The sequence below is a fragment of the Polypterus senegalus genome, chromosome 4 (assembly GCF_016835505.1).
Source record: "Polypterus senegalus isolate Bchr_013 chromosome 4, ASM1683550v1, whole genome shotgun sequence".
NCBI classification, from domain to species: domain Eukaryota; kingdom Metazoa; phylum Chordata; class Cladistia; order Polypteriformes; family Polypteridae; genus Polypterus; species Polypterus senegalus.
In genome coordinates this window covers 228,036,047-228,051,738 of record NC_053157.1, presented here as the reverse complement: position 1 = coordinate 228,051,738, position 15,692 = coordinate 228,036,047, and the positions used below count along the sequence as shown (strand labels likewise).

Genomic DNA, 15,692 nt, shown 5'->3' with positions numbered 1-15,692 from the left:
CCAGTTGAGTGAGACATGTTGAAGAGGTGGATTTGCATAGGCAGACATTTAGTTGGATATCAAGCAAGAGTGTCCAAATACAAAAGCCTCAGTTAAATAGACACAAAAACCTATTTATTTAATTGATTTCTTGTTCACCTTTTTAGGTATTTATTAATTAAATGAGCTTCTTTAAAAAGAAAAACAGTACGTCAAACTTAGTGAAATGGAGGATCATACTGTTTATGACTTTATAGGTATAGCAATTCTGCCAGATAACTGAGTCTATAAAATTATTGATCTGATTCAGCAAATATAGATAGATAGATAGACAGATAGATAGATAGATAGATAGATAGATAGATAGATAGATAGATAGATAGATAGATAGATAGATAGATAGATAGATAGATAGATAGATAGATAGATAGATAGTGTGAACGCTGGCCCGGACACAGGCAGACGGACATCATATTTTCACCACACACCGTTTATTTACAATATTATTTACAATTATGTGCACTCACAACCCCAGTGCCTCCAGCACCGAATCCCCCAAGTCCAGGCCACACAGTCCTGTGCCTCTCTTTCTCCTGGCCGCCTCCAATCCTTCCGCTAGCTCCGTCCTCTTCCACCCGACTTCCGCGTTGACTGAAGGGAGGCGGCCCCTTATATAGTACTCCCGGATGAGCACCAGGTGTTCCTGGCATTCCTTCCTCCTGTCCTCCCGGCAGCTCTCCGGGTGTCACGTAAAGTCTTCCCCCCAGCACTTCCTGGTGTGGCCCCCAACAGAACCAGGACGGACGCCCCCTCGTGGTCTGGAGGAGGCACAAGCCCTCCTCTGGTCCTCCTGGGCGTCCCGGCCGGGGACCACAATAGATAGATAGATAGATACTTTATTAATCCCAAGGGGATGGAAGGAAGGATACATTATTGCAAGGAATTATTTATAACACTCGCAAAAAAGTGACTTCTTTTAAAAGAAAGGTGCACCTAATCTACTGCTGAATGAGTAACCACGTTCTGCCAAATTATATTGCTTCACACCTGAGTAAAGATTACGAAGAGCAAAGCTGCAAAAGCCAGTCATGCTCCCTGAAATAACTAGCTCCACTTAGAATTCCCAAGCTATGCATTGATAAAATAACTACTGTGCATTATACAAATGAAACAAATTGACATTTTTTACCCGAAACTAAATGTTAAATGGTTACTTCACTGATAGCAGCGTCACAGTTGTTTAACATGATGTTGCTGTTAACTGAACACTGTAATGTGTCATGGATCACCGAGTTCCCGCAATTAAAAATGCAGAAAGTTTTTATTCACAGGGCTGTAACAAAAATATCACAAAACAGCAGTTAAATCCCACCCTCATAATACAAATCAAAAACAATCTTACACTATATACTGGACTGTGTAGCATAAAAATGACTGTAGGTTATAATAATGATGCAACACCTTTTATACAAAAAAAGAAAATGCCACACAGTTACTAAGAAGTACACTTCCTGCACTTCATCTGAGTTTATTTAGCAGTTAAAAATTACATATAGAGAAGTGAGATCTCATATATGTAAAATATTCTAAATATTACTATACTAATATTACTATTTAGATTGTTTGGACACTTGTAGAAGAGGTATTAGGGGTACATTGGGAAAAGCATGTTGAGGATGAAACTGCTAGGCAAGAGGAAAAGAGGAAGGCCAAGGAGGAGGTTTATGCATGTAGTGAGGGAGGACATGAAGGCAGTCGGTGTGACAAAAAATGATATAAAAGACAGGGATAGATGGAGACAGATGATCCGCTGTGGTGACTCCTAAATGGGAGCAGATGAAAGTAGAAGTGTTGTATGAATTTTTAGAAATGAATTGCTTTAAAAATATTATATTCCAACAACCTGCATAAAGTTCAGTGTGGCTTTTGTCAAAAAATATGCTAATGATTGTAATAGAATATTGTTGACAAATATAAGAAATTTCTAAAATACAACCTTGGTAGACAATGTAGGCTTCACTGGCTTGTGGAAAAAATAATTTAACTTTCGATAGTTAATTATCTTTGTAGTGTTGCTAATTATTCTTTTGCACACTCGGCTGTCCCTCACTCTTTGGTTCAAAGATACCCCCCTCATGCACAAACTCCACTCAGTAAAATCAAATCAATGTTTTCATGTAATATACACTGTGATGCGGAGGTTTACCTTCACCCCTAAAAGCATATTTAGTAAATGTTTAATCTAAACAAAGTGTGCCTTAGGTATAATAAAAGTCTCACTTTATAAAAAGCTGACAGCAGAGGGACAATATAATTCAGTGTAACAAAAGGGGGTGCATGGCATAGATTTTACTGGATTGGTGGACCACCCGATTCATCTTAACATGGACACAAGTGCTGTCCGGCAAAATTCAGCAAAGCATTTTTTTTTGCAGGAAATATGCTTTATTCACCAAATCTTTTCCTGGAAATTCACTGTGAATTTTTATTTGTTGGAAGTGGTAATGAATGAGCAAAATGCAACAGAGAAAAAAAGAAGAACAAACTGTACTTTTTGGTTTATGATTTATGAGTACCTGTTATCAAATCTGTGGGGGTGAGACTTAGAGAATACATGCTTGCTGCCAGCCACCATTTACTATTATGATGTTTAATCCTATTAATTTTATCTCAGGGAGACACTGTGGCACACTGGTTTGAACTGCCGCCTCACAGCTCAGGTCACATTTCTGGTCCAGCTAACTTCCCTACCCTTCAATGACACCATAATAATGCATTCTACACTAGTTCAGTTTCACTTTACCCATTGACTTTGTTTGGCAAAATGTTCAGTTTCACTAACTCGAGGCAAAGCAGATTTAGCTGGGTTCAACAATCACTAATGAGCACAAACTAAATGCATTTACTTCTGTTTAGTGACCAGTAACTAAAAAATTATGCACTGCTCAGGGCTTGATATTCAATGCAGGTGTCCTACACAAATTGAGTAATTCCCACAAATTCTCATTTTTAATGTGCAAATTTCCAAAACATATTTATTTGGTAAGCATTCTTTCTTGGTTGTTGCAAGAATATTCAATGTCTTTTCAAAATTACTACTTTATCATTGTAAGGGCTATCTTAGAAAGTTAATGTTTGATATTAAATTCATATAGTGCTTGCTTTATTTCTATAGAATACCAGTTCCTAATAGCTATCTAGAATATGGTATAACCTTTACCCCCTGTAAGTTAACATGAGACTTTCTTGGCTGTATCTGTAGAGCAGAGTGTTAATTAAGCCAGTGAGGACATAGTCCTACTGTTAGTACGAACTATGACATATGTTGCAAATAGAATAGGAGATGGCATACAGTTTTCTGACCGTGTCTAACGTGTTTAATACAACTGTAGAGAAATGAAACACGATATATAAGCGTTAAACCCAACTTTTCTTAAACAAGAAGTTTTTTAATATCAATTTTTTTCTCTATTTTTGTGTAAACTGTTTTGTCTTGAAGTTTTACTAAAACTTTTAAAACGAAGATATTTTGTCTGTGGAATTATTTGAACATGTGTCACACTGGTGCTTGAAGCAAACTAAAAGCTGTAGAACTTTGGTAACTTTGGATAAACAAAGCTACAGTCATTGTGCCTAATTTGTTATTTATGAATTTGTATTTTTTCCATTATGTACATTTCATTAAACTCACATACGAGGGACAGTCAAGCTGAAGTTAGAGAATGGGATTTGTCAGAAAATGTAACAAAACTGACCATATTATTTCTCATTGTAGTCTCTACCCTTCTCAATGCACTTGCACCACCTGCCTGGAAGTGCGAGGATTCCAGCAGAATAAAAGGTTTTGTCTTGTCCGCCCAGCCACTCGTGCAATTCTTCATGTTATCATCTGTCTTGAATCGACGACCGCACAGATGTTTTTTTTTATTGGTCCAAAAAGGTGGAAATCACACGGTGCCAAATCTGGAGAATAAGCAGGATGTGGCAATACCTCAAACTTCAGTTTTTCCAGACAAACCTTGGTGTTCTTAGCAGTGTGCCATTGTCTTGCAGCAAAAGAACTCCTTGAGACAGCAGTCCCCACCTCCTGGATCGAATAGCAGGCTTCACATTGGCCTCCAGCAAGTCACAGTAACTGTCACTAGTGACTGTAGTACCCCTCGGCATCAAGTGTTCAACAATAACTTGGGTGCACGAGTGGTGTGAGTACAAGTTAAAACCTTTTATTCTGCTGGCAGTTCAAGGCAGATGGAGCAAGAGCATATCAGAAGGGTGGAGACTCCATTGAGAAATGACATGATCAGGTTTGTTAAGGTTCGCTCAATTTTCTAATAAATCTCATTTTATAACTTTAGCTTGACTCTCCCTCATACATATGCAGTATATGATGTTAGTTACCTGTCACAATTGGTTTTTACTGGAACAGAGAGCTGTGGTATTTGCAGCAGTAGTCAAGGACTGCGCACTGTGTCCTTTTTTTAAACTTTATTTCATTCAACTAAATTTTGTTAAACGAAAGGCTGAAAACAGGTTGAAGTATATTCTTATGCTAAAATCGAAACAAAAGTTCCAAAAAATGACTTGGATTTTTTGTGAATTTGTATTCAGTTTCATTTTTATTTGACTAACTGACTGCTGCCAGGCATGTCTTTAAAATGTTTATTTTGGTCTGACTGCCTTTAACACTGAATCTAAAAAGTAATTCATACAAACAAGTACAAAAGAATGATCAAGGATAACTTTCATGAAAATTAGCGGTAGATATGCCTGTGGGTAAGGCAGCCACCTAACACTGAAATAAAAGTAATATTTGCAGAAAAATAAGAACATTTTGGGATGCCTTTCCTTATGATAACACAATTCACCTTTACTTTCTCTTATGGTCTTTTAGAAATGTCCTTTGGTTTTGCCAACAGTTCGTGGCAATCACAAAGAAAATGTGTCATGTTCACTGGCAAACTAATAATATTCTTAGTCATTGTCAAACCAGCTTACTTCAGTTCAGAGGAGCAGGAAACAAGAGTCTATCCTAGTAGCACTGCACACAATGTATGTAAAAAAGCAAACAGGCATGGACACGGTACCAGTTATTCACAGGGTCTCACTCAACATACTCACTCCTGAAATGGGACCATTTAAGCAAACATGCAAAGCTTTGAGAATGTAGGAAGATAACTGGGGTACCCATAAAAACAGCACAGAGAGAACAGTCAGGTGATGGATTTCTAAATAGTAAGCTGGATCTGTAAAGTGGTAGTGCTAATCATTATACACTACGGTGCCATAAGCTACAAATATGTTAACTATATTTCAACTAAATATCTTACAACCTTATGGCTGCTCAACTGTCTTAAAGCTGCAAGTATGCTCTGACAAGAAAAACAGTATGGTATGGATAAAATTAAAATAATATGAACAGTTAAGTTAAAATAACAGAAACATCAAATTATTTTAAAGACTAGATGATAAATTTATCTACTCAAAATTTTATAGTCACAGGATGTTAAAATGCATTTTAGGTACCATCACATTGACTCATATTTTGGCCACCAAGGGGTGTCTCAGATTTCTAAACCCTTGACACAACTATAACCTTATAACAAATAGATGTTTTTAGTTGAAGCAGTACCTTTACAGGCTTTCCTCCAACAACACAACATGCAATCGACAGTACCTCCAAAACCTTCCAGGCAAAGTTTGTCTTCCTTCTCCTCTCCTGACTCTGACTCCCTTCGTAAGGAAAAGCAGGTCCTTTTGTGTTAGATACAGCACCACAATATTCTGGGTTAGGCAGAACATCCTTACAAATGAACATCCATTGCTGGCATATCCATCTGGTGGCACTCAACCTCCACTACATATCCCAGGTTGCCGTGCAGGTGAACCAGCAAATGTATGCTGCCACCTACTACTTTGGAGGAGTATACAGACTTGGTACTGTGCCAACAATCAAATCTAAGAGAGTGAACAGTTTATATATCAAGCCATTACATCTTGGTTTCCTTGTTGTAAGATTTAATAACTTACTAAAAAATGTATTTAAGATTTTTTAGCTAATTTTAAGAAATCTTGTCAAGTACATTAGATTTTCTTTCTAGTTTTTGCATTTTTGCAGTGTATGCAGATTTTCTCCCTGTCCTTCTATTTTATTGTCCAACCTAAGAGAGAAAACACTAGCCATCTTGGTTGGAACAACTATCCATTGACATTCTCTGTCCAGTATATGGGCTTTTCAGCCAGGAATTGAGTCATCCTCACCACTCACAAAAAACAGTCCATCCATGCTTTCCATTGAAAAGTACAAGGAACGTTCAAAAAGTTTCCTTATTTTTATATTTTTGTTGTAAACAGTGAAGTCAGTAGGAGGAGTAATTGGTCGTGTCTGAGAGTGTCATGTGACTGGGAATTTTGCATCGCAAAGGAAGGTGACTATGTAGAAAAGTGACATAATTAGTTTTTGAAATTCTTAATAAACGTATTTAAAATAAAAAGTGCGGAAACTACTTGAACGACCCTAGTATGTAAAATACATTTTCAGATATTAATTTCACACTATCTTAAAAATGGTTTCTACTTTAGTTAAGCTGTCTTAAATGTATGGACCAGGTTCGCTTCCCCGGTCCTCCCTGCGTGGAGTTTGCATGTTCTCCCTGTGTCTGCATGGATTTCCTCCCACAGTCCAAAGACATGCAGGTTAGGTGCATTGGTGAATCTAAATTGTCCCTTGTGGTTGCTTGTTGTGTGTGTGTGTGGGCCTTGTGGAGGGCTGGCGCCTTTCTCAGGGTTTGTTTCCTGGGATTGGCTCCAGCAGACCCCCGTGACCCTGTAGTTAGGATATAGTGGAATGGATGGTATTTCTTAATATCCTTAAAAGGAAAATCGTCTCTTTAAAGATTTAAACAAGATTTTCAGATATCAAAAATTGTTAAACACATATATGGTAAACCAGACAAGAAGTCCCATTTAAAGAGTTAAAAAGTTTACAGCAAGGGATTTTGAGATATCTTAAAAATGAAATCATTTTCAGATATCCCAAAAAGAACTGCAGAAGTATCTTAGAATGTAAATTAACTTATTTTATTCTAATATATAAACCAGAGTCGATGTATGTGTGTATGTATTGTGGTCCCCGGCCGGGACGCCTTGGAGGACCAGAGGAGGGCGTGTGCCTCCTCCAGACCGAGAGGGGGCGTCCGTCCTGGTTATGCAGGAGGCCTCGGGTAGGGGGCTTCGAAGCCCAGCCCTGTAGGGACCCGTGGCCACCGCCAGGCGGCGCCCCAGTGCCTTATTGTCCCGGGAGCCTGGCACTTCTGCCACACCAGGAAGTGCCGGGGGGAAGACGACAGGGGACACCCGGACGGCTTCCGGGTGCGCAGCCGGCACTTCTGCCACACAGGGGTGTGGCTAACTCTAATTGCCGGGAAGCAGCTGGAGCCCATCCGGGTTCCCATAAGAGGGGCCGCCTCCCTCCAGTCATTAGTGGAAGTCGGGTGGAAGAGGACGGAACTGGAGAGAGGACGGGAGGCGGTCAAAGGAAAGAGAGGCACAGGACTGTGTGGCCTGGACATTGGGGGAATCGGGGCTGGAGGCACTGGGGTTTGTGAGTGCATGTATTTCTTGTAAATAGACTTTGTAAATAAACAGTGTGTGGTGTAAATATGATGTCCGTGTGTGTGTGTCCGGGCCAGCGTTCACAGTATGTTTGTCTACCCCATACAAATCTGCACTGGGCGTCCGATCACCACCCAACTGGGCATTGGGCTCCTTTGTGACCAGGAGAAGGTCATGGGGAATGTTTGGTTCAGAAAAATGTTCGTGGTGAACTGCAGGGCACCTTTTCTCCGACATAACGTTCAGCACACGTCTCTGAACTTAAGTTGGCCGCATGTTCCAACAGAAGTTTACCGCGGAGCCATCTAGCGACAGCTTTGGTCTCTGTGCGTCTCTCTTTACCCATTTTCTTTAAATTGCCAAGAGATGGTGGAAGTGTGCAAATATGAGAAGGCCAACCATATACATAGACATAGAATTACTAAATGCCACATGACCAGCACCATCCTATGTCAACGTTGCTGCCACATTGCGAGTGGCACTGCTGTGAAGTGAAGTAATGGATAAAGATGCCTCATGCATGTGCTGCTTGGGATTGTAGAAACCGCTGTATGCTCCAAACCAGATCCTGGGGGATTACATTTCATAGGTGAGGCTGAACAATTGTTTTGGTTATATTTCACCATTAGAAAATTCCATTTTATAATCTTAGCACTCAAGGTCACCTTACAATAAAATTAATCAATATTAGTAAAATTAAAACAAGACAATGATAAATCAAACATCATTAGCAAACAAACAAAGAAACTGCCAGTAACAGTGCAAAATTCACAACTGGTATATCAGTTTGAAAAGAAAAGTTTGAGGTCAGTTTTAAAATGTGTTATTGAATTGAGCTGACATATATGAGATGGAAGAGAATTCCCGAGTTGAGGAGCACTATGAGAGACGCTCCAACTCCCATAGAACAGAGTCTTACGTGTGATACAGAAAGTAGAGCTGCAAATGAGAATCTGAGTGAGCGAGAGGAGTGTCAGTCTGTAGGAGATCAGTGAGGTTGTGGAGAGCTTTAAATGTTAAGAGCGGTATTTAGTATTGTATTCTGTGGTTAAGAGGGAACCAGTGAAGTTAAGAGAGAATAGGTGTAGTATGTTCAGTGGATTTAGAATAGCAGGTTATTATCCTGGCAGCAGAATTTTGAAGAAGTTGTCATTGATGGATAAGTTTTTGCGGGATGCCAGACAGAATAGCATTACAGTACATGAGGTGACTCGGGCAGTAACCAATACTTCAGTACTATGTTGCGTAAGAACAGGACGAAGTCTAGAAATATTTTGGAGATGGAAGAAGGCAGTCCAAGAAATGTTACTTATATGGAAGGAATTATTTAATAATAATTATTATTAGTATTATTTAATAATTGCCATTATTAGTGTATAAATGGATATAAATAGTTATATTTAAACAACTCGGCAAAATATGTTGTATGTAAACAATACTGTTTTAAACGTTATTGTTTTTTCATCAGAAATCCGGGTTTCCACATCTACCTGTATTAGTTTAAATGGCACTTTTGCCACTCGCAATAGGGCGGACGCGCTGAAGTATTTTGTCAACTGGTCAACACAGTGAATGCGGCGTCTATCTATATATGTCTATGATTTGTTTGCTTTCCGACGTATTGTAAATAAGGTAAATTAATCTCACTGTGGTGCGTATTTCGCACGTAATACCATGTAACACATTATAATTCTCCTGCTTTTCACGAATATGCCCATGATGCCAAAAAAAAAGACATAACAATTCTTCCCACTTCAGATGCCACAGAAATGTCTATTTCAAGGGCATCTCAAACACCACAGCAGACACAATCCGAACTGGAGGAGCTTACAATAAAATGTGAATCAGAAAACTGTTTATTCTATTTCTATGTTCTGTTTCTTTCATTTGGGAAATTCACCGGTTATAGATTCCCGGACAATGCCAGGTACTCCTGCTAGTGTATCATAAAAGATGAAATGCATTTCAATATACAAACAATTCATGTGAAATATTTCTAAATGTTAATTTGGTCTGCCATATTTTCTATAACATAAAACATAAATGTAAAGCTACAAATACAGTTTTCATTATTTTTTTCATTTAATATATTGATTTTATCAATTTAACGAGAGGCTTTGTTGCAGCATATAATTTGACATGACATGCTTTTCCATATGCTTGAGTGTTAAGAATGGGATGCATTTTGTTACATGCCACGTAACTTACACGTACAGTAGAAGAGGAATGATGCCCCTTCACAGCACACCTTTTCCTTTTTGGGGTCCATTCCAGTGCACGGGAAAAAATGGAAGAGCGTAGAACAGTGAAACAGGTGCCTGGGTGTCATTTGGGTGAAATCCTGCCAATAGAGCAAATGGGGATGTGTGGCTTGGGAGGCGAGGGCGTTCCTGCTCCCCTAATTATTTGTCACCCTCGGCATTTGCCTATACTCCCTATGCCAGGAACCACCTCTGAGGAAAAGAATGAGTCAAGATTAGACGATGGAGGAATGGAAGTAAATAATATGATTTGGTATACTGTATTGGCTGAAATTTTCAGTCTGTTTTGCTTTCTGAAATGTACATAACCTAACCTTCAAAAGCTTATTTTTTATTGAATAGTGATATGTCACATTTTATGTTTTATATTTTGCTGCATGTAATGTCTGAAATGGGTAACTTAAAATATTACATTTGTTTGTCACAGACATTCTTAATAGATAAGATAAAAACATTGAAAAAACATGAAGACAAATCCTATTGGATTGGACTAACTGATGAGAAAACAGAAGGTCAATTTCAGTGGGTGGACAACAGCCCTCTGGACCAGGAAATGGCGTAAGTAACAGAATTTCAGCATTTAGCAGAAAATGTTAGTATGTTAGTTGCAACAATTGCTGAAGAGCTTGATTGTTCCTACTATTAAAAACAGACTCTACTGCCTTGGAAAAAGGCTGCCTTTGAATTTCCAGAAAGTGACGAATGGATGATGGTAAACATAATGAAGTTAAACCTGTGTGGCTTTGAAACACTCTCACATACGCAGTCCCACAGAGAGTGCTTCAGTGACCCTGTTTGGATGAAAATCTTCAAATGAACCCATCTTCTGTACAGAGTTTGCTGCCCCTGATTGTGGTTTCTTTCATTAATGTATAATTCGATAAATGCTTCAAGTATTTGGTGATTAAACCTTCAGTCAAACAGTATCACAATTCTTTTCTCCATCACATATAAAGGGAAAAAGGGAACTCACACACTGAGGGACATAACATCATGTCTGTGACACACAATGAAAGCTATACCAATAAAATGTTTCTCTTTCATGCTTCCATATACTATAACTGTCCCTTTGATTCGTTGTAGAAGCAATCCTTCACTAACTTTATTATCTACCCAGATAGACAGGAAGGGTACAACAGAAATGGTTGAACATTTGAGTACAACCTCACTTTGTAAAAAAAAAAATCCAAAAACAAATTTCTTTGAACTAAGCAAAAAAACTGACAGTAGTATTTGGTATTCACAAATCTATCCTCCATTATGAAGTTGGTCCCAGGCCTGGATTGATGTTGAGGGTTCAAGGTTGCTTTTTTAGTCATGTTTACACAAGAAAAGATTAAATTTGCCTTCTCAGTTGCATCTAATAACAAGACAGAAAGAAATGAAACAAAACAAATAGACACAAGACAGGTTAAGGTAAGGATGTTTGATAATGAAAAACCTATAAAACATAGACCCCACGTAGAAGTGTGAAAAGATGAAGAAGAAAAGGTGTTGGAGATCCTCAATTTTTATATTACACTTAATAGAACAGAAAGTTTGCTTTCGATTTATGAATGACCATATTATTTTGATTAATGAAACAAATGAAAAGAGCATGGACAAAAATACTGGTCCCCTTAACCTAACATTTTGTAGCACAGCCATCAAGAGCTCAATGTTTCTACATTCTCGATTAGCCCATTCCTTTTCATTTCTCTCAGATTTGACTGGCTCCTTATCCTTATTGTAACATTCAGCTCTTTCCACAGATATCCAATGGGATTCAGATCAGCACTCATAGTAGGCCACTTCCAAATGGTCCAAATGTATTCTTTTCCATCTGTCAAGATTTCAAGGCTGATGATTTCCTGTCTCTTGCAGAAAAGACTTCTGGGGACTAAGAGGGCATGATAAGGGCAAAGAGCCGGACAACTGGGAAGGAAAAAATCAGAAAGGGGAAGACTGTGTGACGATACAAGTTCACGCTTCTCATGGTTGGTATGATTCAAATTGTAAAGATCAGACAAATATGATCTGTGAAGCAGATTCTACACAGTATGTAGATGCGCCAAGGGCCAAAAGCTTCCAAATGGAGTAGTGTTACACAGAGTCTCCAAAATATGACTTTACCTGGCAAATAATCCATTCATCAAGCTGGCATTTCTGACTACTGGAGTAACAGCATTCAGTGCTCCATGAAGCAGGCTGTGCAAACTAAGAGATGAACTTACAAAATAATAAACCTTTGATTTCACTGCTGTCTTTGAATGTGTCAACCACAGCATCCTCCAAATACGCCTAAAGGACTTTTCTACAAAATGCTTCTCCTTCATTGTGCTCCTTCTCCAGTTGCATATAGCGTGTTGCCCTTGGTGAAGCCTCTCTGTTCTTATGTCTCACCAGATTCGATGCTGTTCTTTATCTAAAAAATGTCTCTGGGCTACTCAGATTCTCCTTTTCTGTTCATATGTGAACATCACTCTTACACCAAAATTCAAAGACTGACAGCCTCACTGCCTGAACTTCAACCTCAGTGCCTATTTGCTTGCTATCTTCCTATCTAATATCCTAGTGAAAGACAAATGTCTTCTGGATCTTCTGTTTAACTCACAAAGTCTAAAACTTTCTCTGTAGAAGCCAACCTTTGCAAATTTAGCTTTTGTGTCATTCTTGACAAAACATTTAATTTTGTTGCATCTCAGCTGTAGTCAATGTCACTTTCTGTCACCTACAATATACAATTGGAGTTCAACTCTTCCTCTTCTTCTCCACTAATGCAAAAATATCACCATAATTGCCTCTCAGTGGATTACTGGAGTGCATTTCGATGGACAAAGCACCTGAAGCTTGTGACTGGGGATGTTATACAAATTACTTTAAACAATTTATAAGTGATTTAGAATTATTTTCAACTGCATTCGTTAAAAAACAGGGTGAAGTGGGAGTTGTTCATTCCTCCAGCCATCTGTTTATCTAATTCAGGGTCATGAGAAGGCAGTTCTAAGTGTAAGGTTAATGGAAAGCTAGTCCTGTGGACAATTCTCTTTTTATGTTTCTTTTCTTGAGTTCTTGAGTCTTTTTTTAGAAATGGAGATTTCAGTGGTTAAAAATATGTAACAGGATCTAAAATGTTTGAAACCAGTAGTTTGAAATAATCCTTTGAAATTAGCTTTTATTTGTATTTTATGTGTTTTTATCACAATCGTCTGCTTCTTTAACGTGCAAAGATTTACCGTTATTATCTTATATATTGATGGAGTGGTGGTGGATGCTTTCCATCTGAATTTCAAATTGAAATATGTATTTAGGAATTTCTAAAGTAACCCTCAACAATTCCAAGTTCCTGCTTTCTAATCTTTTGGCTATGGTACTTGTTTTGTGCCATCTGTAAAGTTTGCATGATCTCTCCTGTCTGCACTGGTTTCACATTTTTGGCCTCTCCTGCTTGAATGTCTTTTGTTAACAACACAGTTTTTGTGCAAAGACATGTCTCTTGTTCACAATATGAAAAAGACAATTTTGTTTTTGCTTATTCTTTATATACAGTTTGAAAATAGAATGGTACTTTTTAAGGATTTCTCTCTTTCTGACTTGTTTTTGTAGAGCATTAACATTTTAAACCGTTAGACTATTTCTACTCTGTTTGACTAATGTTTGCATCTGGAACATAATTAATGCAAATAATGTTGTTGTGACTGGTAATAAATAATTCAAACATCACACTACCGTGGATTGTGTTTTAATGGATTTATTACTGTAGTCTATTTTTTTGCTAAATGTACATTTTTACATGTAGATTTACCTTGCATTTCTCTACTCATACAAACCATCTGGCTGGTACTAGGAAAGAGATATTTCTTAACGTAGAGTCCACATAATAATGATTTCAATTTATAAAACAAGCACTACTATCATGTAGAAATCGAGAGACAAGACTGTGAGAAAAACAGATATGTTGAAGGTCAATCACAAGGGGCCTCATGTATCAGGCTTATGCTTGGAAATGTGTGTAAGCCATCTCTTATGCAAAAGTGAGTATTTATAAAACACAAACTTGGTGTGAAAATTTGCTTCACATTACGGCAAACTGTGCCGTCTTTTTTGGTGTTGGCATTTTAGTGATTCCAGGCAGGAGGAAAATGAAGTGAACAGAAAATCTCATTTCATTGAACATTTCAAAGACGCATCAGTAATATTCCAACATTCCTAAAATATCCATCCATCCTTCCATTTTTCAAATATTCTTATCCAGAGCAGGGTAGACTGACGTGTTCTTTCAATATAACTGTTTTCAAAAGTGGTAATAATGGTCTAATTCATAGGCTTAATGTTGATCACTTTAGTTTCTATAAAAAGTTTGAGCTGTGTGTTGCACAACATAACTGGCAATGGCAGCACTGGAGTAGTGGCAGGCTATCTGTGATCACGATGGTGTTTGGCTCATGATGATGACTTTCTTATAAGCCAATTCAGACTTCGTTAAGCTGTTCTGCTGGAATTGTGAGATCATCATACACAAATCACATGATTCGTGTTCTGTTACAGGTTTTACCAACTGTTGGGTATTTGAAATGGCTGGCCATTTAGGAATCTCACATTCATCCCTGTGCCATGTCATGCCATATGTATGGGATGTTATACTTAAGATGCTACTCAGATACATTCAATTTCAACATGGTCAAGGTGAGCAGAGGTTAAGAGCACGCACTGACACAGCGCATTGCCGCACCCACCACATGACAAACCAACTCAGGATCTCTGATTAGGACCCAAGTGTAGCCATGCAATGGGTGACACCTCAGCACCACACTAGTTCAGAATGGAACCAGTGTGAGGTTTTTTATGGTGGCTGGAGTGCCAATTCGTCTTTTCCTGCAGGTTGGAGGCCCCACATGCAGGGCTGGATGCAGATTAACGTCATACCCAGGACGGAGCAATTGTAGGTTAAGGGCATTGCTCAAGGGCCCAATGAAGTAGAGTCACTTTTGGTGTTTACAGCATTTGAACTGGCAACCTTCCAAATGCCAAATCCCTAGCCTCAGAGCCACCACTTTGCAGTGAGCAGTGAGTGTGAGCAGACTGACAACAAAAGATAATTGACAATAAAAGATAATTTTCCTAATTTAATCAGTGCAATTGAATACACAAATGTTATGATAAAGGCGTGTTGTACTTATATAGCACCTGATTGGTGAAAGAACCAATATATTATTAGAACATTAGAACAACCTACATCAGAACAGGCTATTCAGCCCAAAAAAGCTTGCCAGTCCTATCCACTTAATTCTTCCAAAATAACATCAAGCCGAGTTTTGGAAGTCTCTAAAGTCCTACTGTCTACCACACTACTTGATAGCTTATTCCATGTGTCTATGGTTCTCTGTGTGCTCAGCAAGTTTCCAACTGCGTTCCTGTGTTCTTGAATAGCTCATTTTAAAATCACAGTCTCAATCCACTGAACTACTTCCCTTCATAATTTTTAATACTTCAATTATGTCTCCCCTTAATTGTCTTTGGCTTAAACTGAAAAGTCTCAGCTCTTTTAATCTCTCCTCATAAACTATCCCTTTAGCCTTGGAATCAGCCTAGTAGTTTTCTCTGGACTTTTGTCCTCCTTGGATTTGTACTCTACTCTTCAGGCGTCATACAGTATAACTTGGTATTCTGTTAGCCTTCTTAATGGCTTCTGAACACTGTCTGGCAGTTGATAGTGTTGAGTCCACACCAACTCCTAAATTCTTCTCATGGAGTGTACTCTTGATTTTCAGACCTCCCATTGTGTATTAAAACCTAACATTTTTACTTCCTATATGTAATACTTTACATTTATGGATATTAAATTTCATCTGTCACAAATTT

General features: G+C 38.3%; 1 protein-coding gene across 1 annotated transcript in view; it reads left to right on the top strand.

Annotated features, from left to right (window-relative positions):
- The window catches only part of LOC120528094 (C-type lectin domain family 10 member A-like), a 46,192-nt gene extending 32,637 nt beyond the window's left edge, over nt 1–13,555 (top strand). The window contains exons 8-9 of the mRNA XM_039752117.1: nt 10,279–10,409; nt 11,715–13,555. Coding sequence (XP_039608051.1) covers nt 10,279–10,409; nt 11,715–11,931 — 348 coding nt within the window. The 3' untranslated portion in view covers nt 11,932–13,555. The remainder of the gene's footprint in view (nt 1–10,278; nt 10,410–11,714) is intronic.
- Nucleotides 13,556–15,692: the final 2,137 nt, after the last annotated feature.